Source organism: Leucopleurus acutus (assembly GCF_964270905.1).
Source record: "Leucopleurus acutus genome assembly, chromosome: 10".
Classification (NCBI taxonomy): Eukaryota; Metazoa; Chordata; class Mammalia; order Artiodactyla; family Delphinidae; genus Leucopleurus; species Leucopleurus acutus.
In genome coordinates, this window is record NC_139153.1 from 53,466,335 (window position 1) to 53,486,005 (window position 19,671).

General features: G+C 41.0%; 1 protein-coding gene across 1 annotated transcript in view; it reads left to right on the top strand.

Annotated features, from left to right (window-relative positions):
• OSBPL10 (oxysterol binding protein like 10) overlaps positions 1-19,671 on the top strand; it is a 284,771-nt gene that overhangs the window by 126,117 nt on the left and 138,983 nt on the right. The window contains exon 4 of the mRNA XM_082847276.1: positions 13,099-13,290. Coding sequence (XP_082703402.1) covers positions 13,099-13,290 — 192 coding nt within the window. The remainder of the gene's footprint in view (positions 1-13,098; positions 13,291-19,671) is intronic.

Genomic DNA, 19,671 nt, shown 5'->3' on the forward strand with positions numbered 1-19,671 from the left:
ATATGACATTTACAGCTGGCCTCCTGTTTACATTTCTTGGGGTGAGAAAAAGATGGGTTTCAGGCTGGTCACTTACAACCTTTTCTGGGCTGTTTCTAATGACTCCATCCGCAGACTTTCTGCATGGAAATTACTGGCACCCACTGGGAGTCCTACGGGCTTTTTTGCTCTGCCAGATACTCATTTGCTGGGCCAGCTTCTGCAAATTTCAGTGATTGGAATGACAGGGCCTAGTCCTTAAACCACTTATACTTCTAATGACTCCCGTCTTAAATTCTTGGCTAAAAATTGAGAGATCTGAGAGTGAGTCAGGTTCTTTCCTTTGCGGTCCAGAAATCAGTTGTAGGGGGAAAAAAAAATCTTGTTGGCTCTGTATACTTGTCAAGTCTTGTGTCTGGATTGTTAGAAATCCTAGACACAGATAAATTCCTTAGTGTTTTAAAATAAGCATAAGCTTGTGAACCTGTGGTTTGTTTCTCTTCAGCAAGAAGTGCCTTAGGGAGAATTAGGGAGGGGTTACGTAGGTGCAGAATACCTACCTGTGTGTGTTACATGCAGAGAACCAGTCCAGCAGGAAAGAGGAGGGCAGATATCAATAGCTTTGAAGGTTCTGGTCAGATATAAAATTTTAGGAAAATTGCAGCTTCCCGTTGCTACCACCTCACCTCCCACCATGTGGGTTGGTAAGGTGCTATTTACCCAGATTCCCTGAGTTATTAGCAAGTCCTGCATTTCTGTCTTGACTTCATCAGTAATATGAAACTTGAAATAAGTCATTTCAAGTGGGATTTATTCCACGGATCCTGTAGGATTCTGCATGCAGCTGAGGCATGTTGACAGTGGTGTGATTTAATTTTTTTTCCGTGGAAAGCATCTTGAAACACAAGTAAGAGTTGCCCTTTTGCGCTTCCTGCTTTTGTGCCTGAGCATTTGGGGAGGAGATAATGATCTCTAAGTAGATAGGAGTGCATCTGTCAGAGATGAGTTATGGATTGTGGGAAAATCACATTTGCTTCTTAAAATGTTCTGTCTTAGAATTGCACTGGACTTTCCATCCCTGTGGCTGGGTTGACCCACTGGTAAGTGATGGAAGTTTAAACGTAAAATAAGAGCCCCCTTTCTGCCATGTTATGGAGTGATCATTTATAGAATCCCTTGGCGTGCAGTCTCCTTTTGTTCTGTGATTCATTTCTGGCATAAAGTATCTTCTAGTTCGATGATATTGAGATGTGAGAGGAAATAGGGAAGGGAATAAATCATGAAGTGCCCATCTGCAGGGCAGTACAATTTAACCATGAAAATGATCCAGTAGAGATGATCTGTGCTATGTAGACATATCTAAATTGTATGCAAATAACAAGTTAATGCCTGAATATGGCCCTGAGGAGGAAAGCTTGCTGGAACCCATTGTTCTCATTTGCTCATCTTTCTGAGCATCTGAATCAGCCCCAGGTTATACCAGGTACTCTGGCTTGCCTGGCCATTGTCTGTAATGTCTAATTCAGGAGCTCGTCTTTCCAGTCGTTACCTCTCTGACCTCATCTCTTACTGCTCTGTACCTTGCTCACTTCACCCCGGCCATGCTGTCCTCCTTGCTCAAATGCGCCAGGTGGACTCCTATCCCAGGACCTTTGCACCTGTTGAGTTTCTACCTAGAATGCTGTTCCCCAGTTGTCAGAGCATGGCTCACTCCTTTGCTTCACTCAGGTCTTTAAATCGAATGTCACCTTCTCATGAGGGCTTCCCTGGCTACCTATCTAAAATTGGTAAGCCCTCCCACTTTTGTCTATCCCTGCTTTGCATTACTTTTGTCTATTATTCCTGCTTTAGATTATTATATATTATCTAAAACACTTTATATTTTAAGTCTATCTGTCTCTTTGCCTTCCCAGAATGCCACTTCCATAAGGACAGGTATACTTGTCTGTTTAGTTCACTGTTGTATCTCTATTGCCTAGAGCGGTGCCGGGCACATAGTAGGTGCTCAGTAAATACCTGTTGGATCTCTCAGGTGTGTGTGTTGGTTGAAACTGTACCAGGTTGCTTTTTGAACATTTCGGGCTTGGATATAATTAAGTGGGGGTGGTGTGTCTTTTCCAGACTCTTCTGCCTCTTGGAAAAGGAGAGGGATATCTCCCTTTCCTTTGAGTCATTGTTGGTATTTTAAAAATTAGGTTTCCAGGGAGGGAGCAGTGGTGTAACCAGCAGTTAAAACTGAGGTTGGGGGGATTCGTTGCTCTCATTTACTGCGTTCGTAGCACTTGCGAGGTGAGACCTGTTTCAGATTTCACAGGGTACACAGTGGCTGGATACAGTCCCTCGCCTGGGGGAGGTCACAGTCTAGGGAGGACAGTGAATCATGGACAGACCACCCATGGGTAAAACACACTAAGTGCTACGAGGGGTGTGAGCTTCATTTTATTCTTGCTACCATTGCCCCTATTTTTATGGATAATTGATTAAAAAAATTTAAATCCATGTATTTTCGCCTTAAAGAGCTTATTGTTTGAGTATTTGAGAACTGGCACGCTTACGGGGCTTTGATATTATAAAGGATTTTTTTCCCTCCAAATGCTAATTAAGCTATTAGTTATGGTTATAAAGAGTTGTGGTGACTTTTTCAGACCTCAGTTGAAGAGAGTGGGTGAATCACTCTAGCAAGTGCAATGTAATGGGCCACGGAGGCAGCTCGCTTGGACTTGACTCCCAGCTCCATTGTTTACTAGCTGTGTGACCCAAGGAAAGATGCAGAATCTTTCTGTGTCTTATTTCTGAAATGGAAACAATAGATCTACCTCATGGTATCATACAGATTTATTATAAATTTTTATTTTAAAGATTTACATTATTTAAAGATTTATTACATCTTTTATTATAAATTATAAAAATGATTTAAGGTGTGTATATAATACTTAAAACAGTTCATGGTACATAGTGGGTGTCATGTAAGTGTTAACTATTATAAATATACTTGTAATTAAAGTTATAACCATCCTTACAGGATCATGGTAAACTCATCAGTCCAAACAAGTCCTTCTCTTAAAAATTTTTTTAAGAAACTCTTATAATTATTTTTCTTTTTTCCTGGCTCCCATTCCCCAGTCAGCATTAATTCCTGGCATACGTATGTGTCTTTGTTTGCCTTGTTGTATGCGTTTTGAACTTACCTAAGTGGTATTGTCCTGCTGGTCTTACCATTTTCTTCTTAAACTTTTCTAACTCAGCAGTATGCTTTATCAGTGTTGCTCTGCATACCTCTAAGTCATGACTTCTACTTGATGCATGTGTATTATTGTATGAAGAGTCTGCTTTTTATGTATACAGACTCTTACTGCTGTACACCTACATTGCCTCAAACTCCCCACCTTCATCACCTGGGAGCATCCTTGTATCTCTCCCTCTGTATACATGTGACTGGGAGCATATTTGTTGGGTACCTGCCCAGCAGAAAGTTTGAGGTTCATAGGGAACATACGTATATATTTTCACTAAATTCTGCTTTACTGCTACTAAAATGGCTGCACCAGTCTACCCTCTCACTAGCAATGCAAGGGGTTCCAGTATCTTTGCATCCTTGCCATTATTTGGGGTTGTTTTACTCTTTAATTTCGGCAAATCTGGTGGGTATACTATCTCCTGGTGATTGTAATTTGTATTTCTCTGATTACCTTGATACATTATTAGCCATTCGTGAATCTCCTGTAAATTGCCTATTCCATCCTTTGCCCATATTTTTTGCTGTGTTTTCTGACTTCTTTTTCTAGGAGCTCCTTTTATAGTCTAGATATTAATCTGTCTTCTCCCAGTCTCTACACACTTGTGATTTTTGTCTACGGTGTCCTTGTTGAATAGAAACTCTTACTTACAATGTAGTCAAATCCATCAAATTGTTCAACTTGTGATTTACACTTTTGGTCTTGGTTAAGACATGCTTTTCTACATGTTACATAACTTTTCTCCTACCTTTTCTTTTGTTAGCTTGTAGTTTTACTGTTTACATTTAGATTTTTGCCTTTGTATATCCCGTAAGACAGAAAGCCCCCAATATTTTTGCTTTTCCCAGTAGCATTTTTTCTCTCCACTGGTTTATGGTGCCGCCTCTGTAATATACCAAGTTCTCATATATACTTAACATGTTCTCACACCCTCTTTTCTAGTTTTTAGTCCAATTGCTAGTTCCTGCATGAATACCATATAGTCATCGTGGCTTTGTTGTTTGTTAGTATTTGTATCTGGTGGGAGGGTGAGCCCCTCTCCTTTTCCTGAATTAACTTGGCTCTTCACAGACCTTTATTCTCCTATTTATATATTGTAATAAATTTGTTGAGTTGCTCAAAAAATCCTACTGGAATTTTTTTTTTTTTTTTTTGAGGTACGCGGGTCTCTCACTGTTGTGGCCTCTCCCGTTGTGGAGCACAGGCTCCGGACGCACAGGCTCAGCGACCATGGCTCACGGGCCTAGCTGCTCAGCGGCAGGTGGGATCTTCCCAGACCGGGGCACGAACCCGTGTCCCCTGCATCGGCAGGCGGACTCTCAACCACTGCGCCACCAGGGAAGCCCCCCGCTACTGGAATTTTTATTAGAGCAATTATATAATAATTCGGGAGAAATGACATTTTATAATAAGTTGTCCAATTCATTCACCTGGGTGTGTCTTCATCTTTTCAATTCCTCATTGATTTATTTTCACAGATTTAAAAAACCTCTTCTCCACAAAAGTCTTATGTATTCCTTATTGGATTAATACATGTACATCATAGTTTTATTGTTATTTTGAATATCTTATTTTCTACTGTATTTTCTAGTTGGTTATTGCTGATACAGAGGAAGGCTGTTGACCTTTCTAAGTTCATCATATATCTGGCAATTTTGTTGGACTCACTAGTGTGCTGGCTTTTTATTTTTTTGTAAAATGGTCACACCTACAGTCAATGACATTTTTGTTACTTCTTATCCTTCTACCTCTTTTTCTTGTTTGTTCCTATTTTGTTGGCTAGTGCCTCTAGTACTATGTTAAACAGTGATGATATTGGAATCCTTATTTTGTTTCTAAAACTAAAAGCAGTGAAACTAAAGTTTCTATATTAAATCTGGAGGTTGCTCTAGGGTTTTGGTGGTGGTTCTGGGTTTTTGGTGGTTGCTCTAACATAACTAAGTTAAATCAACTTCTTTCTAGTCCTTGTTTTCAGAGTTGTTTGTTTCCTATTGAAACAGCTATTCAGCATTAAAAAGTCTTTGTTTCATGTTATTTACAAACAACATATATAAAATAAAATGACCTTCTTTGAGGATCTGCAGTTCTAAGACAATATAGTACACAGTTATCCTGCTTTCAAAGGAGTGTTGCATGTGTATTTTTACGATAGGTGAATGTGCAAGAGGAAAGGTGAAAATGGATAAACTGGTATCAGCTTTCATCCTTTCTATTAAATGTTTTAATGTCAACCTTGTGTCTGACACTGTTTCAATGACTAAGTCCTCATTTAATTGAGAAGGACCAGCTGGAGGGCCTGAGTCTCTCATTAGGCTTTTTTATTTAAATCTTGAAGGAGGCTCGTAATTGGCTCCTCTTTTGGTATATTTCACTTTATCTTTTTGAGACTGTAGTTTTTAGATCTATAAAGTGGGAGGACTAGACTCGAGATTTCTTCTAGCTCTAAAATTCTGTAATTCCACAGCAGGAGGATTGGAGAGAATGGGGCCTGGACAATCGAAAGAGGGAACCTTCACGCTTTCAGAATAAAGCATAGAAAAGGAGTCTTGGTACGTGGAATCACAAGGTCCCAAGTAAAGGATGTGGATAGAAGGTGCAGGAGCTGAGAGGGTGGGTGTGTGGAAGGTTTTAAAATTGCACATGACCACTTCTAGGTGGATCTGCAAGATGGCGGAAGCTGGGGGAAGTGGGAAAAAATAGTAGTGTGTGATGTGCCAAGTGCATGAAACCAATGCTTTCAGCCCAGTTGTTTTCTGTTTTTTGTTTTTGGCCTTGCCATGGGGCATGCAGGATCTTAGTCCCCGACCAGGGATCAAACCTGTGCACCCTGCAGTGGAAGCACTGGACCACCAGGGAAGTCCCTTTCAGCCCTTTTGGGACCTTCAACTTGACCTGGACAGAGGCTGGGCCAGAGTATGGGTTAGGGATTCTGGAGCAATTGGATTAGCTGTTAGGGAAGAGTCAGCAGAATTTATTTGGTGGATGAAAATGTTGGGAGAACAGGCAAGCTGAAAATGTCAAGATTTCTATCCCTCTATTTGCAGAAAATGGAAATATATGCATTTTGCTTGCCCTGATTTTTCAGAGATCTAGCATTTGCATGTATAATCAGGATGATATGTTTAGAAGCAAGCTAGAGCCTTCCTCTCTGGGGAAAACCACAATTTTTCCTTTGCAGACATGTTTGTATGCATTTGTTTGTGTGTATTTTAACAGAATCTTGGTATAAAGTTAGTGGAAAGTGTTTAAGATGTATTCAAGAATCACATATAACAATGGAAGAAATTTCCTAGGCTTGGTAACTTAGAGTTGAAACTGCTTCTGTAAGAGGACAGGAATTTGGAAAAGTAGAGAGAGCTGAGTATAATTTTGAGAAGTTAATCATGGCAATGAACTTGGAAAATGTCCAAGTTTTAAGCTGAGGTAACAGAATATTAAAAAGCAAAAGCAGGGCTTCCCTGGTGGCGCAGTCGTTGAGAGTCCGCCTGCCGATGCAGGGTACACGGGTTCGTGCCCCGGTCCGGGAAGATCCCACGTGCCACGGAGCGGCTGGGCCCATGAGCCATGGCCGCCGCTGGGCCTGCGCGTCCGGAGCCTGTGCTCCACAACGGGAGAGGCCACAACAGTGAGAAGCCCGCGTACCGCAGAAAAAAAAAAAAAAAAGCAAAAGCAAACAAATAAAAAGCAGGGCTAATGAAAAGGTTCATATGAAGCTATTAAGCAAAATAGTAGGATAGATTCATTTTAAAAACACTCCACATTAAAAAAAAAAAAAACTCCACGTTTTATTGAGATGTTGACCGCCAAGAAAACAAAAGTCTGAATCATTTTGAGGCCCTGAATGTAATATTTAAAAAACTGTTATGCTTTTCCCTTTTGGTTGATTTTGAGGTATGTTTCCTTTTGGAAGAAAAGGAATAAACCACCATTTTTATGATTAGCTTTCACATATTTAGAAATGGCACATTAATTTGTTTTTTTAGAGGAGAGAGAAGGAATGTGATGAAATGGTTTTAGTCAGTTGAATTTATTTTTCACAAAACATAACCAGGCCGGTTTGATTTTTCTGCCTCCCCTGGGCTATTTTATCCTGAAATATAGTGCCTTTTTTCCCGTTGCTGTGAAAGAATTCAAGGAAGTGAGGAAAATATGCACCAAAATTAAATGGCATTTGAAGGCTGTTATAATTGACTCTCAGCAATGTTTCCCATCAGAAAAATTTTCTACAGGAGCAGTTGCCATGAATGTATATTTAAGATATTCCCCTCCCCTACTCCTTTTCAGCTTTTTAATTTCAGCTGCAGCAAGCTGAATTATAAATTTCTGATACAAGTTTTAAGACGTTTTTATGACCAGCTGATGATCTTTGCAGTTTGAGGGTTTGTTTGTTCTAAGATCCTAATGGGAAATAGCTCATTACTTATTTATACTAATTCTTTGCTTTTGGTACCCACGTATCATTGGAGCAATCTACAGTCACTTCGTGTTCTACAACAGATAGGTTTTCAAAAACGTGCAATCATAGTAAATGTACTTTGTACTTTTTTCTCTGAAGCAAACTTTTTTAGTAATTAGGATGATTACTCTTAATTTACCTTTTTTTTTTTTTTGTAAGTTAAGGAAGTTAAGGTAAGGCTATGTCTGCTTAAGGCACTTGGATGAAAACAACCTTTAAATCCATATACTTGACTCTGGGCCCACTTAACCATCGTTCACCTACTCAGTACCCAAAGGCCTCATTTTTCTTAATTTTTGAATGATAATGATGACATTTATTGCATGCTTCCTATATGGCATGTGCTTTACCTCTGTCTTTTCATGTTACTCTCCAACAACCCATGAGGTAATATTAACATTTTAGAAATTAAAACACCACGTTACTTTGCTAGGCCGCACAGCTCATGAGTGGCAGAGCGCAGATTTGAACCCAGACCCTCAACTTGAGAAACCGTGGTCTTAACCACTCACCCACACTGTCCTGTGGGACTAGGTCCTCTTGCTGCTCGTCCTGTGATTCTCTTCTAAGCTTCCCAGACTAGACTCTCTCTCTCCGGCTTGTTGCTTGGTTTCCCTGCTGGAAATATTCTTTCTAGCTAGTGCTGCTTCTCCCTTTCCAGTCACACCTTTCCTTTATGCCAGTTTGGGCCAGTAAATACAAAAAGGACGTCTGTGTGCCCCTGCCTTGAAACCTTGGGAAACGTAGAAATCCAAGGAAGAAAGTAGGGAAAGACCAAGAGGTTGGTAAATATAACACCTGATTACAGGTGGAATCCTGGGTGGGGTCTGAGCATCTGTGCTGTGTCTTACCTGCTACCTGTTCTCTTCTTTGGCATCACCCCATTTGTCAGGCAGAAACCCCACTTACCTACTGCTACTTGCTGAGGGAGGGGACAACAGGGGGTGACTCTCCTAAGTAAAGAGTGGATCTCACTCCCGGGTAGGAGCCATTACTCTTGCCTCAGAATTTTCTGCAGATGTGGCACACTTGGCATTTCTAGTTGCTCCCTTGAAGTCAATATTTGGAGCAAAACCTTGACATGTTGTTCCTCAAACTTTGATAATATTTTGTTTTAAATTAGTAGCAGAGAGGTGTGTGTATGACATCTAAGTGTAATTTTCATTTTTCTTCAATATAGCTGTGCCACGCAGCTTGCAGGATCTTAGTTCCCCAACCAGGGATTGAACCCACGCCCTTGGCAGTGAAAGCACCGAGTCCTAACTACTGAACCGCCCAGGGAATTCCCTAAGTGTAATTTTCTTTTTTAAATTAATTAATTATATATCTTTGGCTGATTCGGGTCTTAGTTGTGGCACGCGGGCTTTTCGTTGCTGTGCGCAGGTTTCTCTCTAGTTGAGGAGCATGGGCTCAGTAGTTGTGGAGCGTGGGCTTAGCGGGGGCCACTAGTGGCAGCATGTGGGATCTCAGTTCCCCGACCAGGGATCGAACCGGTGTCCCCTGCATTGCAAGACCGATTCCTAACCACTGGACCACCAGGGAAGTCCCCCTCGTGTAATTTTCAAACACAACCTGGACATTTTCGACGGGCCACCTTTTGGAAAGAGCCGCTTGTTTGTAGTGGTTGCGGTTTGCTGCCTTTTCTGCCTTTTCCTCAGGGTGCCTGATGACCTACAGGATTTACCGAGAGAGACTTTGTTTGCTCATATTTGCCCTGAGAGGAGACATGAGTGTGAATTAAACCACGAGAAACATACCGTGAATGGGAAATTAAAGGTTTTTCGACTCAAATTTACTGCTTGTGAATTGAAGTGACAGCCGTTAAGTAATGAGCGTGGGGTTTAGACGTCCACAGCAGAATCCTTTGGCTCCTGGGTGAATTTCCTGACTTATTGTCGTTTACGTGATAGTCCTTCAGGTTTCAAAGGCGCCCCTTACCAGAGAGGTCTTCCTTTCTGATTTCTGATGGGTTCTCATTCTGCTCAGAATTTGGAAGTGTGGTTCCCCCTACAGTCTTGCTGACCATGTAGGTTCTCCAGTAATTATTTAATTACATTTTGGGCTTCATCACGACTTTGACCCTATAGAAAATAAGGAGCAGGTCAGTGACTGCTTACAATTTTGTGCTAAGAGACTTCGTAACATTTTAAAAATCAGTAATGCCTTCATCGATCAAGTTTTAAGGGCTCTAAGGGAAGAAACAAACTTTGGCCACGCGGCTCCTGCACGGGAGGCGCTGTGCTAAGCATTTTTTGTGCATGATCTACTTGAATCCTCATGATGGCACTTAAGGGTCAGTATTATGATTCCTTTTTTAAAGATTAGGAAATTGATGCTTAATAAGAAAGCTTAACTCACTTGAGGTCACATAGCTAGAACCTGGTAGAGCTGGGGGTGTGGGCGAAACCTGGCTATCTGGCTTCAAAGCCCAGTGAAAAAATCTGCCTTTTCTTGGGTTGGAATAAGGCTCCCAAACAATCAAAGTGTATTTCAGATTGGAACAAAGGGTGAATACGTTGTTCAATAAAGTTCTTGGTGAAAATGAAAACAAAACAAACCAGAAAACCAAAATGTATTTCAGTAGACTAATGCTTAGGCAAATTTGCGTCTTCGAAGAATTAACGACATAGCTTCTTTCCTCCTCTTCACTCCAAGGGAAAAGATTGAAGCTGAAAGTAGACGATTGTTGTATTTCATTGTGATCAAGGCATACTTAATTCTTAGACCACAGGTTTCTCCAGTTACTTGTATATAAGCTGACATAAAAGCGATACACTGCCTCCTGACTTTATCTGTCTTCCTATTAATTCTGTCCAAGTTCACATCCAGAGAAATTTACAAGCTACCGTGGTACTGCAGGCTAACACAAAATTCTGATTTCTACCCTGGCTCCCACCCTGCTCCCCAACCCCTTGGAGATTTGTAAAATTGTGGATCATTAATTTTTAACAATTTTTAGACCTGTGACTGTTATCCAAGGCTGGAGGCTTTGAACTTCCTGTCTGGGTTGCTTCGTACGCCACCCGTGTCTCTTTATCTCCCTCAATTCTACTCAGGCTTCAAATTCTTTGCCCTCAGAACAGTCTCCTGTGATGAGATCAGCTCGCCTTGATCTTTCTGTTCCTCACTTTGACATTTTCTGGCTGTATTGCCAAATTAGTATCTTGTCATGCCCTTCCTTACTCTGTGTGTGTGTGTGGAGGTGGATGGGGAGAGGAGAAACAACAGGTCCAGAGAAAGGGTGTGTGTGTGTGTGTGTGTGTGTGTGTGTGTGTGTGTGTGTGTGTGTGTGTGTGTGTGTGTCTCGCTGTCTCTGTGGCTGTGCTCTTATATCCCCAGCAGTACTATAAAGCATCTATGGTGAAAGATGGCCTCATACATCTCATGTTTCACCTTGACATCACACATCAGATATTCTCCTTGGCTCATAGTAGGTATTTGGTAGATATTTGATAATTGAAATAGAGAAACTAACATGAATCCAAGCATAGCATCTAACTGCCTTTTGTTCTCAAGCTGAAATGAAGTATAGAAACATTTAGAACACAGCTTTTTATGTAGAATGTAGAAAATCTTGGATCGATAATCCATTCACATGGTTCAGAATGAAAGAATATGAAAACTCTGCAGTGAACAATCTCCCTCCCTCTCTGTTCCTATTCTCTCATTCCTAGCTTCTCCATGAATAAGTAGCCCACTTTGAGTTTCATGTGTATCCTTCTAGAGTATTTTTTGTTTTAAACAATGATTATAAACAAATGATAAAAACACTAATTTTCCACATTTTGACACAGAACTTTGCATACTGTAGAACAGTTAGGAACCTTGCTTTTTTCACTTAACTGTATAGTTTAGAGATTTCTTTTTCCAGACCAGTTCACGGAGACCTTTCTTATGATCCTATTATGTCCTGGTAATGTTCCATCATGAAGGTGTGCCGTGTCTTATTAACCTGTCCTGGACGGAGGGATGTTTGCATTGTTTCCCATCCTTTGCCATTAAACATATGACTTTGGTGACTCCTGGGTACAGATGCCGTTCCACCTGCATGCAGGTGTGTGGAGGAGACATTCCCAAACAGGGCATTGCTGCATCACGGGGAAGCGAATCTGTAACTGGGACAGGTCCTGCCAGATTGCCCTCCTCGGGCTTTCTGCCACCTTATACTCCCACAAACCCATCTCTCTAAGGTCCTGTCGGTAGACTGGGTACTCATACTTTAGGATTTTTGCCAATCCAGTGGGTGAAAGATGGTATATCTAAATGTGGTTTTATTGTATGAGTACAGTTGAACATGTTTTCATATAATTTAAGGACCATTTATATTTCTTTTTTTTGTGTGTGAATTGTCTGTTCATATCTTGCCCTATTTTAATAGTTTGTTGTTCTTTTTAATTCCTAGGCATTATATTCCTATTTACAAATTAGAATGATGAGCCTTTTGTCTGTGAAACTAGTTGAAAATAATTTTCCTAGTTTATCGGTTGACTTTGTCAGTGGCGGGAGTGGGTTTTTAAAATTTGTTTCCCATGAAGAAGTTTTCAACTTTTAGGGCATCAAGTTTATTGAGCTTTTCTCTTATGGTTTTTGGATTTGGAGGTGTTAGGTCTTCCCTACCCCAAGGCCACATGTTTTATTCTAGTGCTTTTTTTCTTTTTTTCCCCTTAAGCCTTTGATCCATTTGGGGGTCTGTGATCTGAGAGGTAAATCCAACTTTGTTTTTCAGTTGGCTGCCCAGTTATTCCAACACCAGTTATTGAAAAATTCATCTCCACTAAGTTTGTGATGCCGTCCTTATCATATACTCAGTTGTTATTTGGATGATACGTTACAATAGGATGAAATACCAGCACTACACTAACAAATGGGGATTAATTGGTGGATTACTTGGTACATTCATTCCCTTATGCAGCAAACATGTATTAAGTACTTAATAAATAACAATCATGATGTGCCAGGTCTTGGGGATATAAAGATGAGTTTGAAAGAATCAAAGTTTAGCTGGACAATGAATATAACCTCGATGTAGTGGAATAAGGGCACAGAGGGGCTGAGACAGACAGGGGTTGCTCCACACAGCACAGAGCGTTGAGCTGGCTTCGCCAGCGGGAGGGGAGGACATTTAGGAAGAGGAGCACAGCACCCCGAGAGCCCGCAGTGTTGGGGGGGCTCAGAGTAGATCTCCACGGCCATATTTTGAGGCAGGAGACATGACTGGAGGTGAGACTAGAAGCGTAGTTAATGGAGACAGTCTCTCTGGCCTGAGTGAGTGTGGGATTAGAGCATGTCATGCTGGGCACCTCCCCAGCCCCTCATCCCTCTAAAGACAAAGGGGAAAGCCTGAGAGGTCCAACATAAATGGAAGCCAACACTTGGTTGTGTTCTGCAGGTCGGTTGTTGAGTTTTGACGCCTGTTGCTTATTCTAGACGACTCCAAGCTCCCGAAGCCGAAGTCTCACTTTGCTCCCCCATGGAACACCCAATTCTGCATCTCCCTGTAGCCAGAGACACCTCGGTGCGGGGGCCCCCGGCGTGGTCACAATCACACATCACAAGTCGCCTGCTGCCGCCCGAAGAGCCAAGAGTCAGTATTCCGGCCAGCTTCATGAAGTCAGAGAGGTACGTCTTGTTCTTCTCCTAGGTTTAGTCTTCTGTGGGAGGTGAGGGCTGTGATGTTGCTCTGCCAGCTTCTCTTCCTTTGTACCGTCTTGACTGATGGAGAGAGAGGACGAGAAGCAAACCTCCCAGACACGGCCATGACAGTCCCTCCTGGTTTAAAAAAATAATTATTTCTGGGAATTCCCTGGCTGTCCAGTGGTTAGGCTCCACGCTTCCACTGCAGGGGGCATGGGTTGATACCTGGTCAGGGAAATAAGATCCCAAGTGAAAAAAAAAAAAGATTAAAAAAAATTATTTCTGTTTCTTGGGTTCAGTGAGTTTTAGGAGACCTCTGCCAGAGCTCAGAAAGCAGAGGACACCAGCCCATAGTAACACGGAAGGAGATGGAAGGGCCATTCGTTAAGGCCTCCATGCTCATAGCAGAGAAGAGAAAGAACAAAAAGACGGTAATTAGGAAATAATTGAGGGCATTTTGAAACTCAGGAAGTGGTGGACCTAAAGCTGGTTTCCCCTTTTCTGCTTCACTTTGTGAAAGGCTTACCTGCTCTCACCATCACATATATACTCCAAGGAGGTGTGGGGCAGTGAAAAGAGCACTGTCCTTGGAAGCAGAAGACTCTGTCGCCTTAAAGCTTGGAATCCAAGTTTCTGCATCCATGAAATGGGAATAACACAGGCCCTACCAGCCTCTCAGGGGAGATTTGAGGATCACATATGATAGTGTACATGAAAGCCCTTCCACTGGGTATGCCTTAGGGGTTATGCTTTGTTTTTACTTTTGATTCACTGGGAGGTCATCAGTTTGGGGCTCCCAGGTCCTTAGTATTCGTATCATCCTTTGCGACTGTTGCCAAGAACAGACTATAATATCGCTTATATGTGGAATCTAGAAAAATGGTACAGATGAACTTATTTGCAAAGCAGAAATAGAGACACAAATGTAGAGAACAAACGTATGGATACCAAGGGGGAAAGGAGGGGTGGGATGAATTGGGAGATTGGGATTGACATACATACACTACTATGTATAAAATAGATAACTAACAGGGACCTACTGCACAGCACAGGGAACTCTACTCAGTGCTCTGTGGTGACCTAAATGGGAAGGAAATCCAAAAGGAGGGGATATATGTATACGTATAGCTGATTCACTTTGCTATATGGCAGAAACTAACACAACATTGCAAAGCAACTATACTCCAGTAAAAATTAATTAAAAATTTTAATTTAATTTAAATTAAAAAAAAGATTGTATAAAATAAATGATCTTCATGTTAGTTTTCTAACTTGTGTTGACTGCTGAGGCTTTTTGCCCTGCAGCTGACTTGTGTAGGCACCAGCTTGTCCTCTTAAAGAAGTAGCAGAGTCCTTACTCCGTGTCAATCAGGAGAATGGGGCTCCCAGAATAGGGTCTTGCTATGGCTTGAATCAGCATGCATCTTGTTTTATTTTATTTTATTTTATTTTATTTTGCGGTACGTGGGCCTCAACCACCAGGGAAGCCCGCTTGTTTTATTTTCTAAATGTCGCGAGCCAAGTAGTGCTGTGTCAGTAGGCTATCTTGTTCTAATTCTGGCCCAGGACAGAAAATCTGAAATCTTCTGACTCAGATCAGTAGATGCATATGAAAGACATTTTTGGATATAGATTTACACATGCATATACTCTTTATTGCCTGATAAAGAAAAGGTACAGAGTCAGATGCTCCCTTTGAGATAGTCACCCTGATGTGAAAAAAAAAAAAAAAAACCCAAAAACTGTGGCTGTGAGCTTAATTTCGCTGCCTTGGATGATATACGAGCAGTGATTGTGGTGCACATGTGTATATGGCTTTTTGCTTGTCATGGTACCTTTTCAAAAAGCTATATTATGGGGCTTCCCTGGTGGCGCAGTGGTTGAGAATCCGCCTGCCAATGCAGGGGACACGGGTTCGAGCCCTGGTCTGGGAAGATCCCACATACCGTGGAGCAACTAGCCCCGTGAGCCATAATTACTGAGCCTGTGCGTCTGGAGCCTGTGCTCCGCAACAAGAGAGGCCGCGATGGTGAGAGGCCCGCGCACCGCGATGAGGAGTGGCCCCCACTTGCCACAACTGGAGAAAGCCTCGCACAGAAACGAAGAGCCAACACAGCCATAAATAAATAAATAAAATAAATTGCAAGTCTCATCACAAATATTAAAAAAAAAAAAAAAAGCTATATTATGGAAAAACTTTGAATGTACACAAAGCAGAATAGAATAATGGTCCCCATCACCCAACTTAAGTAATTCCAACCCTCTGTTGTTCTTTTTTCATCTATTTTCTCCCATCCCTTTCTTTGGGGTGAGTTGAGTATTTTAAGGAAATCTTAAATATTTTATCATTGCCAGTAAATGTTTCAATATATATCCAACAGATAAGGACTTTAAAAAAAGAAGCAGGAAAACCGCAATACCATCATGTCGCTGTTATGTAAACCTCATTGCATATATTTTTTGCAAGTACTTTAGAGACTTTAACCTTAAAAAAAAAAAAGAGAAGAGTAAGTTCATGGTATTTTGAGAATTCTTTTAATTCTAACGAATCTCTGATAGACTTACTATTCTAAGTGTTGATAGGAGGCCTGGTACATATGAAAACAAAAGGAGGAGGGGGGTGCTTGTGTTTAGTGAGCAGTGGCCCAAATAAAAGTTGGGGGATCTGGCTTAACTTTTAGTAGCATTTGATTTCATATAATGCCAAGATCTGTTCTACATCCATTTTTAAGAATTCAAGTTTTTAAAAGGATAAGAGTATGTTCTTTGGGTATTCTGTATAAAAACGTTTAATTGTATGACGTATATAATGCAGAAGAAATCTACAGAAGATCAGAATAACTCATGACCCTACCTCCCTTCACATAACCACTGTTAACCTTTCAATAAATTTACTTCTTTTTTTTTTTTTTTTTTGCGGTACGCGGGCCTCTCACTGTTATGGTCTCTCCCGTTGCGGAGCACAGGCTCCGGACGCGCAGCCCCAGCAGTCATGGCTCACGGGCCCAGCCGCTCTGCGGCACGTGGGATCCTCCCAGACTGGGGCATGAACCCGTCTCCCCTGCACCGGCAGGCGGACTCTCAACCACCATGCCACCAGGGAAGCCCTACTTCTTTTTTTTAAACTTTATTTTGTGAGATTCCAAAGAGAGAAATACTCATTTTCTTTTTTTACTTTATTATTTTTTAAAAATTGAAGTATAATTGATTTACAATGTTGCATTAGTTTCAGGTGAATTAACTTCTTTTTTAATATATAAGTTACGTATGTAGATATGTAAAAATTCTATAGTATAATCTAAACTTTGTAAATGACTTTTTGCTTTATCGTATTGTTTTCTCTCCATTTTCCATCGATGGTGGGAAATATTGAAATTTCCCAGGGAGTTTTCATTATATGACAAATAACTAGGTGACATGCCTCCATAGCTGTTTTGGTTTGGTTGTTGTACTCCAGGGCAACAGCCAGGTATCTTCTTCAGGTGATTGCTTTTGTTTGTGATGACCTTCCTTGCTGAAAATTAATTGTAAGTGAGCTTGTCGAGATATATACAAACACTGGCAGTTGAGGGTTGCAGGGTGGTGGACATCTTGAAGAGAAGGCAGAAGTTTTGATTCTCAAATTTCATGGCCAGCTTCCCTCCTGACTGAAGAAGGGTGACTGTTCTGTGACATCTGTCCTTTTATGATATGGACCAGTCCACCTTGGGAACTGAGAAAAATTCATCCTGACCAGAAAGTTCTGCAGTTTTAAAAGTCTATTAATCTCAAAGTATAAAGGCACCTCAGCTTTTGAATGCCACTGTATTTATTTATAAAATAACTAGAAGAAAATGGAATAGGGTTTTTAACCCAGCCGTACAGGGAAGATAAACTTATGGCCACTGAAGCAAGGTAGAAAATCATCGTCCTCAAGACAGATGTGCTGGAATATCTGATGAACAAAAGAAAAATAGCCCAGCCACAGGCAACAGAATCGATATTAAATGGAATGCCACAGTATGGGTGAAGATAGTGAGACAGTTTAAAAGATTAATTGGTTATTATCCAAAATATAAAGAATTGAGATCCCAAAGGTCAGTACCCAGAGTCATCTCTGGAAGTGGCAAGGAGAGATGAATATAGAAAATTCAAGACGTGATATCATCGTGAAGAACAGGTGTATCCTCCTTAGCAATTCAAGAAATGGAAATCAAGACTACTTCATCTATCAGATTACCAGAAATAATTGCAGGTTACGGTGGTAAGAAATATTGGCAGTGCTGCATATTTTCTTTTTGCTACAGTCTGGTGATATATAATAAGAACTAAACAAAACAAAGCTCTTCATTGCCATTGACCCGTAAATTCCCTGTTGGGAACTATATTCTGGGGAAATCCATGGAATTGGGGGTAGAGGAGGAAAGTTAATCTGGGTTAAGGTGTTCATACTAGTAAAGTGAAAGATTCAACACAGAGCATTCTGGGAATGACTGAATAAACAATAATACACTTAACATGCTGAATTACTATATAGCAATTCAAGATAAAAGTCTTGTAAGTATCATTTCTACTTGGACATGTGTATATAAAATAAGAAAATCAGAATAGAGAATATTGTGCACACATTGGCCCATATGTTCATATTAATAAAGTCCAGAAAGTGTTTAAAAGAGGTGGTTCCAGAATTTTGGATTTTACTTGCGTTTAAAATTTAGAAATAGAATTTTCGGAGAACTTAGTGTTGCAGATTTTAAAATTTGCCTGGTACGGATGTTTTTAAAGCGCAGTGACAATCTGTGGTTACCACCAAGTCATAAAAGCACATTTAGTCCCCCCGCCCCCGCCAAGGCATATAATCTTAGAATAAAGGGCCATTTATTGCATTGAATAAGTTTAGTTTTATGAAAACCATACTGCATTTCCCTTGTTTTTAATTTTTTATCTTATATTGGAAGAATGTTCATCATGGATTGATTCTGGCTTATGAATCTGTGTTTTTAACCACTGATTAACTCTGATTTTTTTTGCGGTACACGGACCTCTCACTGTTATGGCCTCTCCCATTGTGGAGCACAGGCTCCGGACGCACAGGCCCAGCGGCCATGGCTCACGGGCCCAGCCGCTCCACGGCACGTAGTATCTTCCCGGACCAGGACACGAACCCGTGTCCCCTGCATCGGCAGGTGGACTCGCAAGCACTGCGCCACCAGGGAAGCCCAACGCTGAAATTTTTAACTGTCTCACCCTTATGCCCCGCTGTCCACAGGGTAAAGTTTGCACTCTTCAGTGTGGCAAACAAGGCCTTCTGAAGTCTGCCCATCTCTGCCTCTCTGTCTGGCTGCCTGGCCTCAGCCCTCCTCCTCCCCACCCTGCACTTCCCGCCTCCCTCTGTTGGGAGGTACATTGTGTAATAGAACTTTCTGCCACCATGGAAATGTTCTATCACTTTGCGCCCCACTCCCCGGGGAGCCGTTGCTTACATGAGGCTAATGAGCTCTTGAAATGTGTGGGCCTGAAGTGAAATATACTTTAATGAACACTGCATGTGAAAGTGCATGTGAGATTTCAAAGACAGTACCCCAAAAAGGTAAAATGTGTCATGAATAATGTCTTAATACTCATGGCAGGTGGAAGTGAACATCTTTTCTATATGTTAGGTTAAATTAAGTATATTAAAATTAACTTCATCTGTTCCTTTTTATCTTTTTAAGTGTGCCTACCAGGAAGTTTAAAATTACATATGTGCCTCCCATTAGTGGCACTGCAATTGTTTTATAAATAGAATCTAATATATTTTATTTTTATTTATTTATTTTAAAATATTTATTTATTTATTTGGCTGCGCTGGGTCTTAGTTGCAGCACGCGGGATCTTCGTTGCTGCCTTTGGGTTCTTTAGTTGCGGCTTACGGGATCTAGTTCCCTGACCAGGGATTGAACTCGGGCTCCCTGCATTGGGAGCATGGAGTCTAACCACTGGACCACCAAGGAAATCCCGAACCTAATATATTAAAAGAAATCAATTTGAGCCCCTAGCTGTTTAAGCATTTGAGGATTGAAATGTGTGGTATTCACTTGTATTCTAACTTTTACACTTTTAGTGGCATTATAACAGGTTTTAACGTTATTTAATGTTATTTAAATGGACACAAGTTCAATTGGTACAGGTATAGTGTAATTTTTATAAAATTCCTGTTCACTAGATGCTTTCTGAAAATATACACCCCTCATACCTGTTTATATGTGTGTGCTGTGTGTGTGTGTGTGTGTGTGTGTGTGTGTACACACCTGCATACATGAATTGAAGAGCTTAAAGTAGGAAAGTCAGAGGTTTCTTCCTTTCCTAATTTCATTGCTGTTTCCCAGGAGTGGCTACTGAGGAAAT